This window comes from Solanum lycopersicum, chromosome 1, assembly GCF_036512215.1.
Source record: "Solanum lycopersicum chromosome 1, SLM_r2.1".
Classification (NCBI taxonomy): Eukaryota; Viridiplantae; Streptophyta; class Magnoliopsida; order Solanales; family Solanaceae; genus Solanum; species Solanum lycopersicum.
This window is the reverse complement of record NC_090800.1, coordinates 76,718,151-76,740,853: the sequence shown is the minus strand read 5'-3', so window position 1 is coordinate 76,740,853 and position 22,703 is coordinate 76,718,151. Positions and strand designations below refer to the sequence as shown.

The following is a 22,703-nucleotide window of genomic DNA, read 5'->3' as shown; positions in this document are numbered from 1 at the left end:
CCACTACATTTTGGGGTCAAAAATATCCCCGATGTTATCATAGGAGATCACAAATACCCTCAAGAGTTAACACCCCAATTTTTTTGGTGACGTGACATGGACTAATCCCTCCACTTAAGTATTGTCAAGTAGGATTCATTACAAAAGAATTAGACGCGACAATAGTCGCCACAAAAGCCCAAGAAATTGTCACTAAAGGTTATGAGTGATTTTTAGTGACGACTAATAGTAAAATCTATTTTTTCAACAAAAAATATATGATAATTAATTTTCGATTGCAACCTAATTTTCTAAAATAAATAACTTGCAACATTAATATTAAAAACACCTAATATTATTATGAAAAATCATGAAAATTACATCTTGATTCACATCTCCTACTATATAATGCATAATTATACATTTTATTACATTTACATATAACATAAAAGTAAAACATATAGTGTCTTCAAATTCCTACTTAATCGATATTATTTTTTTTTAAATAATGAAGAAAAAAAACAAAATTAAAATTTAATGTTAAATTTTTTTTGTGACAATTTTTTGGGCTTTTGTCGACTATTATCGCCGCTAAAGGTCTAGTTCTTTTGTATGAATCCTAGTTGGCAATGCTTAGGTGGAAAGATTAGTCCCACGTGGCTTGCCAAGTCAATAAAAATATGGGGTGTTAACTCTTGAGGGTATAGGTGATCTCTTAGGATAACAGCAGGGGCATTTTTTATTTCAAAATGTAACGAAGGATATAAGTGATCTATTTCACATAGTTTAAGGATAATTTTGATTTTTTTACGTTTATGAATTAACAATTGGAAAAATCAAAGAAAATATTTATTAGGTCAAAAAGCTTATTAAAGATGAAATATTATTTATTTTAGAGTTATTTAAAACGTGGAATTATAATATTTAAATCAAACAACTATTTTAAAGTTCACAAAATAAGTAAAATCGAGAAAATATTTTGACTTTGTTTCACAATTATAAAATGATGTGCTTTGGAATTGCGAGAATTGTATGGATGAGAAATGCGCTGGCGGATTATATAATTATCTAACTAACTAGGATTTAGAGAATATCAAATTTTTTAACTGAAAAATTTGTACATGTTTTTTTCTTGTTCAAAATAAATCGTATCACTTTGATATTGAAGAATCAGTAAAAGCACCAAATAGTATAATAACGTGAATTTCTTTATCAATTCTAAAGGTTATCAACCACTTCGTAGACAGACAAAAGGCATTTATATATTTTTTTTAAAAAAATCATAAATATTTATTAAAATAAACATTTTTTTATTCATAAAAAAGTCGCACATCTCATCAATTCACTTTTTTTTATAATTAAATTAAAAGCTCATTATTTAACTATAGAGCAAATCATCCACACATGATTTACAAGATCACATTTAAATATTGTAAGTTGATGTTTAAGCTACCTCAATGCCAATTCTTTTTAGTATATAATTAAGCTGAGAATCACTCCAACCATTTCAAATAATTTTAACAACTTCAACCTAACATAAACTTATTCATATCTATTTTTTAATTTATTAAAAGTGTTTTAATTTCTGAAACTTCACATCCTTCATTTTCAAAGATATATCTGAACTTTAATCAAAATTATTATTATAACATCGAACTTTACCTCTATGTATTATTAAATAGTATATTTTAAAGGTATAAAATGTGTCTATGTGTACATCATAAATATTACATCATTATAAATAGTAATGTGTTCACGTAGGCACATATATACCTTTAAAATACACTATTAACTAATGCAGGAACAAAAAGTTCTTCATAAAATTTGATATCGCAACAATTTAACTATAATTGAAGTATAAGTCCATCATTTGAAATTCATAGATACGAATTCTTTTTTTTTAGATTTAAATAGAGGTAGTCCTAGATCAAAATATTAGGAATCAAAGCAAGGAAAGTAGCATTGATGGAACGGGGGATCGCACCTTCAGCGAAGAAATAAGGTGACCGGCTGGAAGTTTTTGAAATCCCAACATTCATCGCGATAGAGCTAATTTTTTTTTTTAATTATGATAGTTCAAAATATTATTTTTTTATCAATGACCTTGTGGGTAGGACCTTAAAAACCTCTAACCTCCCTCCTCTTACCAACCACTCTCACAACATGCACAACTAAAATGATTATCTCTTCTTTGCTTTCAAGATTACCCCCACAAGAAAAACCTTTTTTCAATATATACTGTATCTCCCATGACTCAAAAATATAAACCCAAAAAAAGAAGAAAAGAAGAAGAAGAAGATTTATGGAGCAATCAAGTAAATGGATGATATTGATAGCAAGCACATGGATTCAAGCATTTACAGGGACAAATTTCGACTTCTCCTCTTATTCCTCTGATATGAAATCTGTTCTTGAAATTTCACAAGTGCAGCTCAATTATCTGTCTATGGCTTCAGATTTTGGGAAAGCATTTGGGTGGTGTTCTGGGGTCTCTCTTATGTATTTCCCATTATGGGTTGTTCTTCTCATTGCTGCTTTCATGGGACTTGTTGGTTATGGCCTTCAATGGCTTGTCATTCAAAGAATCATCTTTTTGCCTTATTTCTTGGTCAGTTTCTTTTTTTCTCCATCACCTCTCTTTTCTTGATTCGAAATGAAATTTTGGGAACTTAATCCAGTTTTTGCTGTTCCTTGTTTATTCATTGCTTGCTTTTTTCCCTGTAAGAATTTCTTCTCTCTGGATTATTTGGTGGACTGCTGGCAGTGGTGGTTGACAGTTGTTGGAGCTACTGCAAGAAATTAGCAAACTTTATTAGATTTAGAAATGACTTTTGCAAAACCCCTTTGAAGTACTAATCAAACGATCTCCTGTAAAACAAAACAAGAATGTCCATTTAACAACTAGGAATGCCTCCAAGGAGAACATCTTGTCCTCAATCACCTTCCATTCCAGTCAGTTAAAGTTTGGTGCTTGAAAACTTCTTTGCAAATTTTAAAGAACTTCAAGATTCAAGTGGTGCTTGAGAAAGTTGCCTTTGTAATCAACTGTAACTGAAAACTGCCGAAATCCAAGATATAACATGATTATTTTCTTCAGCTCTGTAATTCAGCGAGCTTGAAACTTCATTCGGATCCTATCCTGTTCTCAAGCTTTCACTGATAAATCTTGCAGGTATTTCTGTTGTGTGTCCTGGCTGGCTGCAGTATCTGCTGGTTTAATACAGTATGTTATGTGTTGTGCATCAAGCATTTCTCGGCAAATAGGCCAATTGCATTGTCCCTCAGCGTAAGTTTCAATGGTGCAAGTGCGGCCCTGTACAACCTCATTGCGAATGCCATTAATTCCAAAGATGACACTCTGTACCTTCTTCTTAATGGCCTAGTCCCCCTTGTCACATCAATTGCAGCTCTTCCAATTCTCTGGCAACCTCAATCTCAAACCGTTCGTGCTGATTCTGTTCACAGAGAATATCTCAATTTTCGCTGTCTTACCATACTAGCAGTTTTTACCGGCCTTTATCTCTTAATCCTGAACTCGGTCTCATATAGTGCACAGACAGCTCGTATCCTCTTGGCTGGCGCATTGTTCTTGCTGGTCCTACCAGTGATTGCACCAGGGGTTATCTGCACAGAAGAATGGTCTGAACTGTTCCATCCTAATTATATTTCACTTGGAGACAATGATACTGATGATCTTGAGATGCTCAATGAATTGATCTGGGAAGAGGCTTCAAGTATGAATGTTTGGACGGAAAATTCTGATGGTTCAAAAGATAAGGGAAGTTGGACTAGCAGTTTTCTTTTGAGAGATCGTTTGTTGCTGCTTGGAGAGGAACATTCAGCAAGTCTGCTCATGCGTAGGTTGGATTTCTGGCTATATTACCTAGCATATTTCTGTGGGGGAACACTCGTACTCGTTTACAGCAACAATCTAGGCCAAATTTCAGAGTCACTTGGATATAGATCAGAGATCAGCTTCTTTGTTGCACTCTATTCTGCATGTTCCTTCTTCGGGCGCTTGCTTTCAGCCGCCCCAGATTTTCTACGCAAGTAAGTATTTCACGATTTACTGTTCTTAATCACCATCATGGGAAAAGAACTGACAGCTGAAATGGTTTTTTGGATGCAGCAAGATGAACTATGCAAGGACCGCGTGGCTTGCATTTGCACTGATTCCTACACCACTGGCCTTCTTTCTGCTTGTTTTATCAGGAAGCAAAGCCGCATTGAGTGCTGCCACAGCATTAGTTGGGTTGAGCTCTGGTTTTGTATTTTCAGCATCAGTGTCAATAACCTCTGAGCTGTTCGGCCCCAACAGTGCCGGAGTCAATCACAACATTCTCATTACGAACATCCCTCTGGGATCACTACTCTATGGACTTCTTGCAGCTTTAGTCTATGAAGCAAACCTAGGGAAACCAGACCAAGTGCTTGTATTGGATGGATCAAAAGTTTGCATGGGTAGGAACTGTTACATTCAAACATTTATGTGGTGGGGATGCATCTCTTTATTGGGAGTAGCATCTAGTTTTCTGCTTTTCCTAAGAACTAAAGCTGTCTATGACAGTCAGGAAAGGAACCGAAATTGGATGAGATTAACCTGAGTGGAATTATCTTTCTGGACTGACTTTTGAAGACTGTAAGAATATAGATGCCATTGGAATCACTACCTCATGCCACAATTAACAGCAATCCAGCATAACATTCTGTTGAAGGGTGGAAAGAAGTACAACTTTTGACACAATGGTAGGAAAGATGCATCTATAATCATGAGGGTGATCAGACAAACCCAAGCAGGCTAGCATACTCTACCTTTTGCATGATTAGGGAAGAGAGGTGAATTGAAAACTGTAGAGGAATACACAGAAAGAAATGATGAAAGTTGATACTTGATAGAATAAGACTGTTGGAAATTACAAGTTTTGCTGGCTTCTCTACAAAAGGTTAATCCTCCAATGAGATACTAAAATACTGTCATTGTCAAGTTTGCACTTGATCCTGCAAGTCTATAGTCTATACTTCTTGCTTTGATGGCAATTGTTGGTCATTAGCTTGATTGGAAGGACTGATGCAAATAATGCAATTATACCTTTCCAGTTCTTGCAGGAAGGTTGGCCAGAGATATCTTGTAAAAACACTAGCCTTGATGAGTTCATAATGAGAATATTTTCATTGTTGAATCTTCTTTGACTTTATGTATTACTCTCCCTTCAACTAAACTACAAAAGATAGTTGATCACCTGAATCCAGAAATTTTGTGAAATCTCCCCTTCCTCAACAGTTGAGGAGAGGAAGAAGAAAATCAACTACCATGTAAAGTAATGAGAATGAAGTTATTTTCTTGACTGTCTTTGAAAGATTTCTGCATGATGAATACAATACTGATGAGGAAAATAGAGAAAACTAGACACCTTGGAACAAGTTACTTGTTGCAGCATTTTTAAATGGCCTAGAAACTGCTCTCCTTTTGTCTAAATTTGTGGGACTTGCTCCAGGAATCAAAACATAAAGCACATATGATGCATTTAGAAAGAAAAAAAGGAAACAACTAAATGGGAGCAACGAACTTTCTCTTTTAATCATCATTTGCAATAGCATGTTCCTCCACAGGGCTGCTAGAGTTTTCTCTAGTCCCTAAGATTGAGGGTAGGAACATTCTGAAAAACTATTCAAGGCTCATTAGGTCTGCCTGAAAAATGTCTAAAACATTATGAATTTCTTCAGTGCAGAACACATCGACAAGTTCTACACACAAAATATGAAGAAGCATTCGAAGAAGGTGAAACTTCAGGATTTCAAATACAAAAAGTATGATTATTTTCTTATATCGACATGTTAACAGGCATGTGATTGTCAACATAATTGCTAAGTTCCATATGTAGGACACAACCAGAAGAAAAGACATGTTAACAGGCATGTGATTGTCAGCATAATTGCTAAATTCCATACTTAGGATACAACCAGAAGATAACCATAGTCACAATTTAGACAATACATACACAAAACAAATACTAGAAAGTCGACTCTTTTAAAGCAAACTGAGACTGCATCAACCTGAGATAGGTTAATAGAACTGCAGATATGTCTTGAAGAAAAATAAACTGACTAAATACGGTTCTATATACTTGTCATTAATCTACAAGTTCCAACAGTTAGAAGATCTAGTACTTTTAACCAAGTAGTATTGGGTTGTCACTGTTTGCACCCTCCTCATCTTCAGGTTTCAATTCAGCTGGGAAATCACCACTGAGAATCTGAACTCTGAATTCGATTTTGCTAGCGCTGCACTCTACCAGTTCAAACACAAGTCCATCCCCCTCCTTCAGATTATTATCATCCACAAATTTTCTCCACTCAATGCAAAATTTGTGACCAGATTTGACTCCACCGTAAGACATATCCCACTTCTTTTGACCACAAGTAAGGACTGCAGGGACTGCACGAGCTCCAGCAGAAGGAAGCTCACTGCGCATTTTCTTGGGTAAATACTGTCAAACATTCAAAGAAATTTAGTAATATAAAAGCCACAAGAACCCAAAAATTGATCCTTATGTCTAAGTATAACTATATATTTATTTGTTTTTAACCCTTCTTAAGGAGCTCCCACTTTTTTCTCCGCCATATCTAATCTTGAATTCACCACAAAAAAATCTTCTTTCTTTGTGGCTACCCCACCCAGGTATCGATACCCACATGGGGTTCCAACTAAATTTGAGTCCTAGCCATAAAATCCCATAACAAAGTCGACTCCGTACCCTACAAAAGAATCATCTTTAAACAGATACTAACAAAAGGGGCGCGAAGAAGGGGAAAAAAAGGGAGTTACCATACTGTAGCTGGGCTTGACACCGGTCTTTGTGAGAATCAAATCAACATAGGGTTTCCCTGAAAGTGGCCAGTATTCACCATTGTCGATTCCTGTAATTCCAGAGCTTTCAATCTCGGGTTGTTTCATGGTGGAGTAACTATGACTATGGTTTGAAACACGTCCAAAAGATGATCCGCTCTGAAAAAAATCAAGAAAACAATGCAAGCTATAAAATCTGAAAAAAAATATTCAGGAGAAATTTGTTAGGAATGATGAAAATGTACCTCCATAGTCGATTGATCAGAGTTTTGTTCTGGCGAAGGGTTTTGGGTTGGGTTTTAAAAAAAATAAAAAAAAAATTGATTCTTCGATACATATGATTAAATTTAAATTCACTTTGAAAAATTTCAAATCAAGGAATAAAACAGTACTCAACTATTAAAATTCGATCAAATTTAAATTTATATTAAAAATTTTCAAATTGAGAAGTAAAAAATTACTTAACAAAAGCAGAGACACCCAAATACGTGGGTTGTGGAATCCCAATATCATTAAAAAATATTTGAATTATTTATAAGTAATCTAATTATCAAATAAATATTTGTGTTCATAAATTTTTTGCTCAATAGAAAATTGAACGATTTAGATCGAAGGTTCGTTTGAATAAAACTTGAGATCAGATAAATAAAATTAAAGTTTTATTTGAATATATGAATTTCTTAAATTATATTTTTTGTTGTAAATATAAAAAATTTTCAAGTCGTGAAAACTATAAAAAAAAAAAAAAAGAGATCAATTTTTTATTTTTATAATTTCTTACTAATTTGACAAATTATAATTTATAAATAAAATATCAAAGACCATGTCAACATGGTGTGACTAAATTATACCCAATATTTTAGGCGAAGAAGAATATGTGTTTTTAAGGCTTAAGCTTGTTGCTTAATTGTGTATGTGTCGTTTAATTATTAATTATATTACATAGTAAAATGCAATGTCCTTAAAATAATTTTTAAAATAAGAAAAGAATTAATTGAATGTGAATTCCTAAATTGATTAACATGAAAGATACTATAATGATTACATAATGACTAATGTTTTGAAATACCCTGATCCGAGGATGAGAGTTTAGATTAAACAATAATAACTCTATTAATAAAAATAAGAATTATAATAACTCTACAAAAAAAATTTACAGTAATTATACTCTACTCATATATTTCTATAATATCTTGCAAATTGAAATAACTAGAAAGAAGCTAAAAATTGAAAATAATTATTTTTCGAAAGAATGAAAATCTGAAAATTTTTGTCAAGTTAGAAAAAGTTGATTTTTGTTCAACTTTAAATGATTATAACCCCTAGCTCAAGATGAGTTAGGTGTGGTAGGATATATCTTAGAATAGGCTTTCCAACGCCGCTAAGTTCGTCTGATTCTGAATTCGTATGAGTGAGTTATGCCCTTTGAAAGTTAGACTGTTGGAATAAGAAAAGTCTAAAAATTGAATTTTAGATGGGTAGTTTGGTCTTTTCCTAACCCAACTTAATTAATTCGTTTTTACGAGTTTAATTGGGGCAACATCAAATTCTAGTCAATTTAGAAAAATTGAATTTACGCTAGGGCTTGGAGAGAAGCGCAAAGAGAAGAAAGTTCAAGTTCTTAAAAAGTAGAACTTGCAAAGCTAATTGTATTGAATATCTTGATATCTAAGTATTCAAAATAATTGTAGTTTCTTTACACATGCATTACACGTGTATAACTAATAATATAATCGGAAAGAGCCTAAAATACCTTCGAAGTATTGAAAATGGTACACAACTATCCCCATCCATCTATTGGCCCCCAAATACCCTTCACATCCACCTTTGGGTCAAAATTTACCCCTTCATTAACGGATCAAAATTAAAAATCATTAAATAATAATTTTTAATGACGTGACACTCAATTATTGATTGTAATTTAATTGTTTAAAATAATTTTAAACCCACCCATTATCCACCCATTTTAACTAAACCCGCCCCACTTGACCCAATTTTTTTAAAAAAATCATCTAATTAAAATATCCTAAAACCTTATTCCTCCAATTTTCACAACTTCCATCGACTCCATTGTCGTCTTCTTCTTCTTCATCCCGCAACTTTCACCGTATGCGTTCACAATCTCGACTGGAACAATTTGTAGAGAAGCTGCTTTAGATTTCCAATGGTTTCCTTTTTTTTTAACAAGTTGATTATGATAATTACATACAACTACAATTTGATTTTCATGAAAAGATAAAGATTTCATTCCCCCAATGGAACTAACACTTGTCTTTGCCAGGAAGTGGAGGTACTGCTGGAAGAGGTTCAAGAAGCTAGAAGAATTAAACTTTTGCATCAGCCTAGTACGGTATGCTTTAAATATGCTTCACTTTACTTTCATAGTCAATCCATGACACCAGTTGAACTTCAATATATCTGTTTTTTTTAGGTGATGGACATGGAACATGAACTGAGGGCTTCAATCAACTACATGTTGCGACTCACAGTGAAAGTTGCAGGATGAAGAAGAAGAAGACAATGGAGTCGATGAAAGTTATGAAAATTGGAGGAATAAGGTTTTAGGGTATTTTAGTTAGATGTTTTTTTTTAAAAAAAATTGTGTCAAGTGGGACGGATTCAGTTAAAATGGGTGAGTTTAAAATTAATTTAAATAATTAAATTACAACCAATGATTGAGTGTCACGTCATTAAAAATTATTATTTAATTATTTTTAATTTTGGTCCGTTAATGAAGGGGTAAATTTGGACCCAAAAATGAATGTGAAAGGTATTTGGGGGCCAATAGGTGGATGGGGGTAATTGTGTACCATTTTCAATACTTTAAGGATATTTTAGATCCTTTTCCTAATATAATATATATTTCTATGAATAATATCAATATTATTAAAAACTTTGAATTCAAGTTTACTGTATTGCACTTTGACAAATCAAACACAAGTTCATCCCCTTTCTTCACATTGTTATTATCCACAAATTTTCTCCATCCACTGCTAATAAATTTATAAGTAGATCTATCTTCAATGTAAAATAAATTTTACTTTTTTTGATCACAAGTAAAAATTAAAGGTGCTCCAGCAGAAGGAAACTCTTTGTTCATTTTCTTGAGTAAATACTATCAAACATTCAAAGAGATTCAATAACATAAACATTACGAGTCCAGAAGAACACAAAACTTCCATATATACATACATTAACTTTAAGCCTAAAACCTATGGACTCTAATCTTTTTGGTATCGTATATCAAAAAAATGAGATCTCTATAAGTTGGACTTTTTTTATTCAATAAAATTAACCTTTTTAAATCTTTTATATTTAAAAAATAAAGGCCTCTTAAGTGTATTATTGAGAATCTTTCATAAAAAAGACATACAACTAAATATTTTTTAAAGGGCTAGAAAATCATTTCTGATCTAATATCCATATTCTCACTAAATTGAATTCACCTCAAAAAGTCTCATATTTGTGTTAAAATTTCCAATCACTTAAAATAGATTTCTCATTTTTTGTTTTCTTTGTTCTTATTTTTTGACTCCCCGTGTTGATTTTAGGGTCCAATATATATATTATGGCTAAAATCATTTTTTTGCATAGGCACTAGAGTAGACATAGCCACTGAATTTCAAATGTAAATTTTTCTCAAAATTTAAATTTTCTCGTGTTTAGTTGCTATTAAAAGAAAACCTTAGATTTGCAAGTTTTTAAAGTATCATTTTTAGCAGAAAACATCCTTCAAGTATTTAAAAGTGAACAATTTTCATCCTTATGTTAGATATCATCAAAAGACTAAGGGGTCCTACAAAAAAAAGATGAAAATTGCTCACTTTTAAATACTTGAAGGATGTTTTTTGCGAAGAATGATACTTTAAAGATATAGCTTAAGTTTAGGGTATAGTTGAAGGATATTTTTGTCCAGAAACCAACTTTTTAACACTAGCAAAAGTAATTCTTTCTTTGTCTGGTTTTAAAATTTATAACACAAATAATGTGAAGTTTCATTGTCTACTTCTGGATTCAACACACTTTCTACTTGAGAAAGTATGAAAAGAGGCAAACTCAATTATCCATTCTGGATGATTACAAAAAAAATGCCAAAGATCTATCTACCCTTTACTGCACCTCAGAACATAAATTGATGAGAAAATGTTGAAATGTTACTCAGAAGATAAATTCAATAGTAGCAGTTAAAAATGCATGGTAAGGCTGCGTACAGTAGGCTATTCTCCAGACCCTGCGCATAGCGAATAACTACACAATATAGCTAATGATAGAACAGCAGCAAATATCAGTTACTACTGGCTGACAAAATATCTTTGTTGAAATAACCAAATAAACTTCTCCACTTAACAGAAGGTATTCATTCCAGGGCCATCTTGCTACAGGCAGTAAACTGTATCCTAAGTATTCGAGGGAGAAAAATATTAGACCATAATTCTCATAAACGCGTTAATTGTTTAAACATACAGTAGAAAGACTGTTTTTCTCTCTTGTTTCCTGCCAATCAGCCTCTCAAGTAACAATGGGAGAAGGATGCACCTCTTCCTGTTTCTCATTGTTGCAAAGCACCTCTGTCTATACAGTGTACTTTCTCGACAAATCAAATGACATTATTCTGGGTTCAAGAATCAAGATATGAAGTTATTTTGGACGTTAAAGAAATCATGTCAGAAATGTCTACTACCAAAAGCTGAAAACAAGAAGGAAGTAGCACAATATAATTAGTATGACGTCTTTAGTGGTTTGAAAGAGTACGAGCAACTTGAAAGCAAAGCACATGAGGATTTGAAATCGCTACATGTCCATGTCATCATGGGAACATAATCGCTACATCTATAGGTTTAAGACACATAATTTTCACAGCAGAGAAGAAGTTCATGTATGATCGAAAGCAACAACTAAAGGGTTGATAAGACCAAACAAAATAGATCTTTATGCAATATAAGTCAAACTCTATTGCATATAAATCAAGGGACTTGCAATTGGTACATCATTGTAGACATGGTTATCACTGGAATTATGACATCCATCCATCAAGAAACAGTTTTTCTACTCATTTTGATTGCTAAAACAACACAGTACCTGCCACAGATGTCTTAGGCACAATGTCCACATCATTGTTGCTCTGTAGCATAACATACAAAAGACCAAATAACAGAAAACAAACATATACATCTATGACCACTGAAATGGAAAACACACAAACACAACATTAATATGCTATAAGTTGCTAACTTGCTGTAATATTCACAAATCCGTTCATAGACTCAAGTCAGTTACTTTACCTTAGTTGTCATTTTTTTGGGGTGGGGGGGTGGGGGGGGGGGGGGGGGGAATGGATTACAAGGTCAATATAACCTCACTACTCAATTCTACAGTAATGTGGAGGCATCTACATGCGTACTACAACAACAACATACCCAACGCAATCCCATAAGTGGAGCCTGGAGAGGGTGGTGTTGACACAGCCATACCCAACGGGTAAAAGGTAGAACATACTGCTTCAAAAATAAAAAGTGCAATAACACCAATTGTGACCTACAAATTCCACAAATTCTAGCATGCATTATGTCCCTTTGACATTGGTAATGTCTTGCGCCTACAATGATAATTGGTAAATTTGACATTGAACAACAAGATATCCAAATAAACTCAGATCAAAATTGATGGGAACATCATCAGCAGTGTTTCAGAGAGATGGACTCAAGTATAAGCCACTAGATAAACCACAAAAAACAGAAAGCAGTAACGATGAAATGATACATACATCAGACATGAAACTACTGGAATTGATTAAGTTCTTGTTTTGAAGTAACAAAATTCAAAATGCCGTCGATTAAAAGTAACTCGGTGCTAAATGAACCATCCTCCTAGTCCTTCTTTTCCACTGCCTCTTTCTTTGGCTTTTTAACCGTTGCCTGTGAGTACAAGAAAGTTCCAAATATGGCAATAGCAGAGCCAAGTGCATTTAGAGGCCTGACTGGATTCCTGAATACCAACACAGTGGCGACAATCACCACCACTCTCTTCATAGTATTACCCACTGAAAACGTCAGGGGACTAATATCATCCAGAGCTTGGTAAGAGGATTGGTTGTAGAGATGATAGAAAATCCCAGATATGAGAACCCATAAATAAAATGTGTTAGGATTTCCTATAGTTCCAAGAGCTTTGTGATACCCTGCCACCCATTGAGAACCTTCCACAAACACTGCTACTGGAAATAAATATATAAATGAGATTATGGTTATCCATCCATACAGGTTTAAGCCATCCACTTCCTTAAAATTCTGTAAGCTCCTTTTTGAAAAAATGTTGCGAAGAACAAACCCAACATTACTGATCATAGCACCCGACAAGCCCCCAAAATTGAAGGACACTTCAGTGACTGCAGCCAGGGAGCAACCAAACACAATGGGAAGAATTGAAAGCCAAACAGTCAGAGGATATGTATCACCAAGGAACGATGAAAACACAACAGTAAACACAGGTTCTGCAGACTTAATAACATGAGTGAAAGAAACAGCCACCTTTGAAAATGAAACACAAGCTGAAATATGGCCTATTGTGTGAAATAAGGCAGGTCCAAGAAGGGCAATGATAAACGATTTATTGATTTTTGGACAAGGTTGCAGCTTAGAAGACCACAGAATTAACATCCAAACAGCACCACAAAACAGCTGGAAAGAAGCAAGAAGCCATGGATAAGGGAAGATGTTCAATACCTTCTTGTTAAATATGTTAAACACAATGTTCTGAAAATACCACAGACCAAAAATGAGAACCAGTTTCATATTAACTTTTGGCTTTGAAACTTCAATCTCCCCATCTGGACTCACTTCTTCTGGGGTTCCAGATGCTGCTTCAAGGATCTGAGTTGTATTTCTTGAAGAAACCCCAGATGGGTGTCTCAAGATTCTGGAAAAATCCAATCTTGGACCAGAGATCTGAGAATCTTGATTTGCAGAAGACCTGAAAGGGTGTCCATTTTGAATCAAGGGTTTGGTGAATGACAAAGTTCTCAACTTTTGGTTTCTACTACCAAGATTTGGTTGAAAAGGTGAAGGGCTAACAGGATAGTTAGGACGGGATTTGGAGAGAGTGACATTAGTGGATGGAAGAAGATTTAAAGTAAGCATCTTTGAATGAAAACACAAGATTAAGATTCTGAAACACAAAAAAAAAAGCAGAAACTTTAAAGATATGGGGACAAGATATTTAAACAAGAAGATACCAATAAATCTCAAAATGTTCACCCGGTGGCTGCCACCTACCCCCAACCTCGGGACACTGACTGTGACTGATTTGTTGTATTCGAATTTTGAACAAACAGATTCACATTTTATTCCGTTGAAGTGAAGTAACAATGGCCTCACTCCGTCCACTATGTTTGCCCTTGATCTCACTTTCCACAAAATTGGAACCAAAAAAACAAAAACCTAGGTTACACATTCGATCCCGATAGGACCTATGGACATACGATATGAAATTAATTTATTTTTTAACGTTGAGTACTTGTAATTATTACGAAGGTCCCATTATATGATAAGGGTTATTGTTTGTAAAATAACTTTAACATAATTTTTAATGACATTGTCTAGTAATAAGCAATACAGTTCAAATCGAAAGGTGATAATTGTACTCACTCCAAAATTTAAGACCGAAAATCACTTTATTATAAGAAATAAGACATTTTTAAATAAGATTGTGATTAATCTACTCTTTTATTCCTTACTTAACAATAACTTGTTACCACATATTGTCATAATTATATTTATTAGCAAGTCTCTTTGCATCCAGAACATAATATTTGTTCATTCTTTTTGTGTGCTCTTAATTTTTACAACACAAATTTAATGCTATCTGAATCACTAATTTTGGCCATAAACAATTTTGGTGTTCATTTCAATTTGTTCACATCTTAAATATTACATCAAACTTATTATAGTATTCTTTTTATATATATTAAATATTTATATCAATTTAATATATGCATATTATATATATTAATATAGAGATATTTTACTTCGACTAATTAATATGTGTTTTTGCATTATAAAACTATTTAATTATGATAATTTATATTAGTTTAACATAAACGTTCGAGGAACTTAACTTATCTTAAAATTCATACTAAAACAGTTGGATAAAATAAAACTATAAAACTAAATAACATTCAATTACCAAATACAAAATAAATAATGAAAAACTTACATAAATATACTATAACTAGTAAAGTTATCCGCGCCTCGTGCGGGAACTTTATATCAGAGAATTTATAAAATAATATTTTAAATCTATTAGTTATTAAAATTAAAACACTATATTATCTCGCATACAAGATTATTACGTGGTAACAAACATTAATAATGTAAAGAAAATGAAATTTATTACATCCTATCATTTATCCTTACTGACATAAACATAATTTAATGACTAAATAAATTATACCAAGATTTATAACATAAACAATCATCAGTGAGACACTCAATAGGAACAAAGTACATAAATGTTTAGTTGAGAAGAAAAAGAAGAAGAGAAGGAGGAGGTTTAGAATTTTCGTTTTTTTTAAAGTGAGAGGAAATCTATTTATTTATATACAACAAAGGATACCGTGCACAAATGTTTATTAATTATGCCTTTACTGAAAGGTTACAACTATTTGGAAAAGTTGCGATCTTTCGAAAGGTCACAATCTTTCATAAAAATCACATCTCTTCATAAAAGTCTCAACTTTTAATGAAAGTCGCAACTCTTCATAAAAGTCGTAATACTTCATAAAAGTTACAACTCTTCATAAAAGTCGTAATTCTTCATAAAAGTCACAACTCTTCATAAAAGTCGCATTTTTTCATGAAATGAGAAGGCTACTTTTGGAAATAAATAAACTTAAAAGGAAATTCTGGTTTGAGGTTGTGCCACAAAGGCGGGTCGAAGGTTTTCTTTTATATATGTATATATGATTAAAAAAATATTTACCATTTATAATAATAACATTTTTTTCTTCACTTGATCCCTCTTAGTTCATTTATAATCCAAGTTTAATAGATATCACAATAATCAATTTTATAATTCACATACAATACAAATTTTAATGATGGATAATATATTTATTACACATTTTAATACACTTATTATACAATATATCAAATTTTTACTAAACAAACATAATATATTTCAAAAAAATATAATTCATATTGTTTTACTAATATTAAATTTCAAAATTTGCAAATAACGAGTGCAAATGTTAATGATTTTTATTTTTTTTTTTGCTTTCACAAAAGTTCATTTAAGAACATAACTTCAATTTAAAACACTATTTCTCCTATCCTTTTTCTTTCTTCACCAAATTCAAACTCTTTCTCTCTCGTCTTTGAGTTTTCGCCAGTAAATTCTGAAGCCCAATTGCGAAGGACACGATCGAATTTGGGAATGGCAGCGAAACAAATGGAAGAAATACAGAAGAAATTGGCTACATTGAACTACCCAAGAGCCAATGCTCCTGCTCAGTCCCTTCTCTTTGCCGGCATGGAGCGATACGCTCTTCTTGAATGGCTTTTCTTCAAGTATAATCCCTTTTCTCATAAGAATCAAGTATTAACACTAAATGGGTGATCTTTATTATTTCTCTTAATTTTACTTTTTTGGTTTGAGTTCACAGGTTATTAGGGGATAAGTCGCCATTTTCTCAGCAAAATCTACAAGGGGATGCTGTGGATCGCGATGAGGAGACTTCCCGCATTCAGTGTATAGCAATTTTCTTTTTCTTTTTTGATCGGTCAGTTTAGAGCTTTTATTCAATACCCTTAAACCCTTTTTGGATTGACGTTGGAAATTGGTCAGAATTCTAGTTCTGGTGCATTTATTTGGGAATGCAATGCATCTTACTTGATTGTTCTTACTGAAGTTTTGATCTTAGTATGCGTATATTCGTTAGATGACTTCATTAACATCAACTGGGTTTATGTTTCTGATTATCAGTCAAGAGCTTTGTTTTGGTTCACTTATTAAAGTGCTGATTAAACCATTCATTAGTATAATCAGGAAGTCCTTGAGAATGTTTGTTTAGGTTTAGATCTGGAGAAATTGTAGGAAATTGTTTGTATGAATGTTGCTTCTTATGTCTGTTTTGATCAGGTACATTTGTGTATTTTTGGCAGATTTAGCAGAGATTGCAAAGTTTCTAGGCATAACTACTACTGTTGATCCAGAAGCAATCCAAGTGCGTCTTATTGACTTTTTTCCTTGTAGACGCATAGTATACTTCATTTTATGTTATGCATCACTGGTAAATGTTGAATCATATTTTGTCCTTTTTCTCGTTATGATTTGGTCAAGCACCTTTCAATCTTCTGCAGTTTTACCATTTGGTTATCATCAGCCTGGTTGAGAAATTTGCCACTGATCCCTATTGATCATAGGCCATACTGTACTTGGATATTAGAAGAATTTGTTATGGAGTAATGACATGAAACGTCACATAAGTTCTGATTAAAGGTTACACTAACTGGATCTACTCAAACAAAGAGATAAATATGACATTGATCCTTTGTTTAAAGTGTTTTACTTTACTTACCTTGGTGAAGGCTAAGTACTGCCCCTTTGACTCTTCATCTCAATTTTCACTGTTAATCGCTAGGATTGTATTACTTTAATTTTTTTAATAAATTGAAAAAGAAAGTTGCAGTTCTATAATTAGGTCTGGAAGACAAGTTCTCATGGCAAAATCCTTAGGATTACCCTTCATGTCTGGTTTTAATGTTTCTGATTCTTGGAATTCCCTTATGGCTGGGCCTAAGATTCTCATTTATCAACCTATACGTGGAGGCAAGCAATGAGAATTTAATTTTTTTTTACCCTCCTTATAAAATGAATAATTTGAAGTTTCTCTGATCTAGCTAACACTTGCTGGCGGAGTTACTTGGCATTCATGATGGTAGGAGGTAGCAGGTACTTGTGGAATAGTTAAAGGCATGTGCTGGCCTGGCACCACCGTTGTAAAAAATAATAATGAACGATTTGGATTTCTCAATCACCATAGCACATTATTATTTGTAGTGTAGTTCTCAACCTTTCTATATGCTGATGATGACTTAGATTTGGTGGTTAAAACTTAAGACTGCCGTCTCAGGTCAATATAGCATTTCATATGGTCTCAAAAGTTCAAAACTACGGTTCTTTTGTTCTTAATTAGCTCATGGAGGACTGATAGGAGTAGCACTACTATTAAAGCTGGATCATTTTGAGGTACAGTTTGCAGTTACAGGAAGTGCCGGGTTATTATACTTCTTTCGTCTCTGGAGATACTGACACTTATAAGATTTTGTCCATTTTAATATCATCATAGATTATAGAACCTTTAGACATCTACTGGCATAAAAAGTTTTTTAATAGTCATTGTTATTTGTCATATTTTCTTCAGTGTTTGAGAGAGATAAAGGCAGTACAGAACTTATGGATTTCTTGGTTGATACTTAGAATTGTGTCAATGTTTAAAACTAATAATGTCTAAGATCCTCCCTCAATTAGAAGGTTGTTAGGCTTCCTATGATCTGGTGTACACACCTCAGTGGCTTTACGTTTGTGTCATGCTTCTGTGTGTATTGGTAAATTGAATAAGAGAGGTTGACGACTAGGTAAGCACCATAATTTTTATCTTAATTGACACAAACATGTGGAGAAAGACAAGCTCCTAGTGATGTGATAAAATGAACAACATCGTAACAATGTTCACATCGATTAGTTTCCTGAAAATGAAAAAAATTGATCTTGTTGTTGCTGGCTCCTTCAGCACGTTCTGCTTATATTTTGTCAAAATTTGCTATCTAATTAAATTTTAGTGGTATTCCTTTTTGGTCATTTGTCATATATAAAGCAACAACAACATACTCGTGTAATTTCACAAGTGGGGTCTGGGGAGCGTGATGCATACGCAGCCTTAGCCCTATTTTGTGAAGGTAAGGAGACTATTTCCGATAGACCCTCGGCTCAAGTAAAACATATAAAAGTAAAAAAATCAAGCAAGTAAAGCAAATACAGTAGCGAAGAAGCATGCCAAAAACAACGAAGAAGAGAATAGTAGCAACAACAAATAATAGATCATTGAAACAAAAGAAAATAGGTTATACTAAAATCAAAGAAAAAGATTGTAGGTGAGTAATAATAACAATGTAGGGGAACTAGACAATGCTCAACTACCTACTAACCTTCTACCCTAATCATCGACCTGTATAAATTCGTATGATCTTATGGTCATGTCCTTGGTAAGCTACAAATGTGCCTTGTCCTGGCTTATTACCTCTCTCCAAGATGTGTTTGGCCTATCTCTATCTCTCTTTATACCCAATATAGCACCTCCTAAAGGGGCAATTGTGCATCTTCTCTTCACATACCCGAACCACTTCGTTCTCTCCTCCTTCTTGTCCATCATGGAGGCCACTCCCACCTTATACCGGATTGCTTTGTTCCTGATCCTAGCAATATAAATAACAGGAATGGAACTAAATACATTGATTTGGTTTCATACTTGAGATATTCCAATATACATTTATATAGAGCATGATGGAAGAACTTGGTATGCAAGTTATCATTTAAAATTCCTTTTAATTTAGGTCTTATACCGTATTTTCACTTTTCAACTTTGGTTCACTTAGTTAATTGATGAGGGAATGGAAGTCTTTATAATATCATTGGTTATTGGTGGGACTACCAGTGTTAACAAAATGCATGCATGATGTTAGAAATGCATGTGAAGAGGATATGAGCATTATCTGCTCCAGGAAAAGCATGTCTGTCATGATGTTATCTATTCAGTGTAAGGAAGTAAAGGACATACAATTGGAGGTGGAAAGTCAACTTCGTAAGTGGGCTTTTAGGTTTGTATAGAGTTTGGTTGATGGGATATTCTGAGGTTAGAATACAAGGATACTGCTTATGATCCTCCGGACAATGATTGTATTCTGTAGCATCTTTGTACTGTTAGGCTTGAAATATTCTATTGCTTCCAATACTTTTGAGGTTTTTGATGATCTCAAAAAAAATGTTATGCTGATTCTGTTGCAGGGACGGGGTAGTTACGAAGATCGTATGGAAATGCTACGTCTTATTGTGGATCTTGTGGAGGCAAGCATGTATGCTGATAACCCTGAATGGAGGTTAGACGTTTGATTGCGCCTTAATGTTTATGGATATTTTATTCTATACATACATTGAAACACACATTTCATCTCAGTTTGATTATTAATTTAGATTTGAAATACCTTAATCGTCTCTTCTCCTTGTAGTGTGGATGAACAGGTGGCAAAAGATATTCAATTGATTGATGCCATAGCTGAAAAGCAGTCTCAAATTTTTTCAGAAGAATGCAAACTGTTTCCTGCGGACGTTCAAATCCAGTCTATCTATCCTTTGTAAGGAAGATTTCTTTTTCTCCATCAAATTGTACGATTAATTTATTTACTTATTGAATATGTTATTTTCTTTTCAAAGGGAACTGCTAAAGTCATAATGTGCTTTGAAAAAGAGGAAAAAATTACCTATATGAAAATTTGTATTCAACAGTAGCACCTAAAGTGATAACCTTTTGAGATTGTTGCTGGTTCTGCACCTGCAATTTAGTGTTCAACAAAAGATCGTGACCAACCAAAAGAGCTTTTCCTCAAGTTTTTAGGTCTGGCACTTTTCTGCCTCATTGTAGGATAAAGAAGACAGGCAAATTCTTCTGACATAGTCTTAAGGAGAATGTCTTTCTTTTTCTTTTTTTTTTTTAACCCTTCATTTCCACTAGGCTGAAATTTTGTGGCATTTATGCTGTCAAAGATTCCTCAAAGGCAAAGCAGGGTTTAGACTTTTTTTTTTTTGGGGGGTGGGGGTGGGGGAGGGCGGGTCAACTTGGCCACTTCTTGGGTGAAGGAAGAATGACGCGAAGTATGTAGAGAATTTGAAAGGAAAAGAATAAAAAACGGAGAGAATACTGAAAATAATGATTCACTTATAATCTTTGCTTTTGTTTGAGACTGCTTATCTTGATATACTGTCAAACCTCTTTATAACGGCATTGTTTGTCTGATTTTTTTTTTGGCTGCTATAGCGAGATATTGTTATAGAGAACATATAATACAATATAATTTAAAAGTCAGTTCCAAAGAAAACTAGGTTGCTGTAGTGGAATGCTGTTATAGAGATGTCCTTCCATATTAACTTCGATGGTCCTGTTCCGGTTCTGACTTGTTATCCAGCAGTTATTTGGTGAGATATCATCCTTTTTGAAAACAAGGTTATATGTGCCTGCTTGCTTGAAGAACCATTTATCGTCTGCTTTATATACTCTCTCGATAGTAACTTTCTACTGATCGTATTGTAATCGAAGTTCAGGCCAGACATATCTGATTTGGAGAAGCAACTTTCAGATCAATCAAATAGGCTTCTGAGTCTTCAGGAAATGGTTGATGATTTAGCATCAAAGGTTAATCCTCTCAGCACCCACTGCTTTGTTTCTCTTGTATTTAGTTTCAGTTAGTATGTATAAGCTTCAATTGGTTATATTTTTTGTTCAACGAGAAGTCATGGTTAATTCTTCTCTTGCAGCATCCATACAACCCAGATGAGGAATATGTAGATGTTGAAGCAAAACTACGGGGACATTTGGAATCCTTTTTAGACACTGCAAGGACCTTCAATACAATCTATACTAAGGTTTTGTTTTCTTCGTTATTCATCTATTATGACTCCCACGGTTATCTTCATTGATTGCATACTATAGAGGCTGGTATTTTGTGATGGGAACCCCCATCAAGTCCTCCTTTCCTTACCCTTTGTCTCAGTGCCTTTATATGTCCCTTCTAACTTTTTGTGTTTGTCTATGCTCTGCATAACATATTTGAGGTTATAATGTAGGAAATACGTCCATGGACCCACATGATGGAAGTACCACAATTGCATGGGTTTGGGCCAGCTGCCAATCGACTACTGGAAGCATATAAGATGCTCTGGAAGGTACTTTAATATGAATTATATGTTTGTTCAGGATAGAGTTGAGTGTTTTATCAACAGAAAGCCCATTTTATTAAATTTTGGAAGATCTGAGCCAGTTCTATGGGGATGAAATAGGTTTCACTAGTGTTGTATGCTTTGCCAATAAAACCTCCAATGCAGGTAGGAGCATTGATGACATCTGTTGCCGTTTAGTTGACCATTCCTTTTACTAGGAAGAGATTGTTTTAGCTTTATTTGACATTGTTGAGTGTGGTTGTTGTTTCGGTCTTGTTTATTGGCAATAAAGTATTGCCTTCTAATACTCTACTGCCATCTTCAAGAGGATATACATGAGTAATTCCTTTGTCTTGACATCTTTGACAGTTCTTAGGGAACTTGAAGAATCTTCGGGATTCACATGCAGCTGTAGCTGTTGGTTCCTCTGAAACAGTGGCTGGCGAGCCATCTTCCGTGACAAGAATAATCTCCGAATGTGAAACTGCACTTACACTCTTGAATCGCGATCTTGCGATTCTTTCAGCTTCTATTGCCCGTGAGCGAGGTGAAGATATATCTTTATAATTTATATGTGACCTAGAGTTGGAGCTAATTGCGTTTACACTATTTGTTGTTCTTGTAAAATCACATCACATTGGTTGTTAGCTGTTCGCTGGTCATGTGTCAAAAATGAGGAGTTTTCAGTTAAATTGTTGTGTTGTGCACGAGTAACAAAGGCTTGTGATATTTGTATCTAATTAATCAAAGAGTTCTCAATTAGTTTGTGCATAAGTACCAAAGGTCTATGATATTTGTATCTAAACTGATCGATTAGCCAAGGGTTTGTTCTAAATTTTTTAAAAAGGGTGTTAAAAGGTAGTGAACATTTGGCACCTTTTTTCCTGGTGAA

General features: G+C 33.8%; 4 protein-coding genes across 5 annotated transcripts; 2 read left to right on the top strand and 2 right to left on the bottom strand.

The window, feature by feature from the left end:
* The first annotated feature begins 2,127 nt into the window (after positions 1-2,127).
* On the top strand, positions 2,128-5,159 carry LOC101259483 (protein NUCLEAR FUSION DEFECTIVE 4-like). Its single transcript, XM_004229482.5, has 3 exons — positions 2,128-2,587; positions 3,152-4,029; positions 4,109-5,159. The coding sequence occupies exons 1-3, from the start codon at positions 2,282-2,284 to the stop codon at positions 4,581-4,583; spliced, it is 1,659 nt and encodes a 552-aa protein (XP_004229530.2). The 5' UTR covers positions 2,128-2,281; the 3' UTR covers positions 4,584-5,159.
* A 738-nt stretch (positions 5,160-5,897) lies between these two features.
* On the bottom strand, positions 5,898-7,220 carry LOC101260266 (B3 domain-containing protein Os06g0112300). Its single transcript, XM_004229485.5, has 3 exons — positions 7,072-7,220; positions 6,806-6,985; positions 5,898-6,467 (listed from the first exon to the last, which is right to left on the bottom strand). Exons 1-3 carry the CDS (start codon positions 7,075-7,077, stop codon positions 6,150-6,152), a joined length of 504 nt encoding a protein of 167 aa, XP_004229533.2. The 5' UTR covers positions 7,078-7,220; the 3' UTR covers positions 5,898-6,149.
* Positions 7,221-12,464: 5,244 nt separating this feature from the next.
* LOC101259783 (xylulose 5-phosphate/phosphate translocator, chloroplastic) lies at positions 12,465-15,347 on the bottom strand. The gene has a single exon (XM_004229483.5). It carries the CDS (start codon positions 13,960-13,962, stop codon positions 12,694-12,696), a length of 1,269 nt encoding a protein of 422 aa, XP_004229531.1. The 5' UTR covers positions 13,963-15,347; the 3' UTR covers positions 12,465-12,693.
* A 789-nt stretch (positions 15,348-16,136) lies between these two features.
* NMP1 (nuclear matrix protein 1) lies at positions 16,137-22,585 on the top strand. 2 transcript variants are annotated; one of them, XM_069288511.1, is made up of 9 exons: positions 16,137-16,389; positions 16,485-16,601; positions 16,961-17,045; positions 19,886-19,977; positions 20,107-20,232; positions 21,197-21,287; positions 21,410-21,517; positions 21,719-21,817; positions 22,181-22,585. In XM_069288511.1, exons 1-9 carry the CDS (start codon positions 16,256-16,258, stop codon positions 22,376-22,378), a joined length of 1,050 nt encoding a protein of 349 aa, XP_069144612.1. In that variant the 5' UTR covers positions 16,137-16,255; the 3' UTR covers positions 22,379-22,585.
* The last annotated feature ends 118 nt before the right edge of the window (positions 22,586-22,703 follow it).

Bases quoted from the DNA above. Each gene is read 5' to 3' on its own strand.
- LOC101259483 (XM_004229482.5), top strand. From the start codon at position 2,282: ATGGAGCAATCAAGTAAATGGATGATATTGATAGCAAGCACATGGATT. The intron at 2,588-3,151 runs GTCAGTTTCTTT...TAAATCTTGCAG, and splicing joins TCTTTTTGCCTTATTTCTTG to GTATTTCTGTTGTGTGTCCT. The intron at 4,030-4,108 runs GTAAGTATTTCA...TTTTGGATGCAG, and splicing joins GCCCCAGATTTTCTACGCAA to CAAGATGAACTATGCAAGGA.
- LOC101260266 (XM_004229485.5), bottom strand. The intron at 6,468-6,805 runs GTAACTCCCTTT...AATGTTTGACAG, and splicing joins TCAAGCCCAGCTACAGTATG to TATTTACCCAAGAAAATGCG.
- LOC101259783 (XM_004229483.5), bottom strand. From the start codon at position 13,962: ATGCTTACTTTAAATCTTCTTCCATCCACTAATGTCACTCTCTCCAAA.
- NMP1 (XM_069288511.1), top strand. From the start codon at position 16,256: ATGGCAGCGAAACAAATGGAAGAAATACAGAAGAAATTGGCTACATTG. The intron at 16,602-16,960 runs GTCAGTTTAGAG...TGTTTTGATCAG, and splicing joins TTCTTTTTCTTTTTTGATCG to GTACATTTGTGTATTTTTGG. The intron at 19,978-20,106 runs GTTAGACGTTTG...TTCTCCTTGTAG, and splicing joins GCTGATAACCCTGAATGGAG to TGTGGATGAACAGGTGGCAA.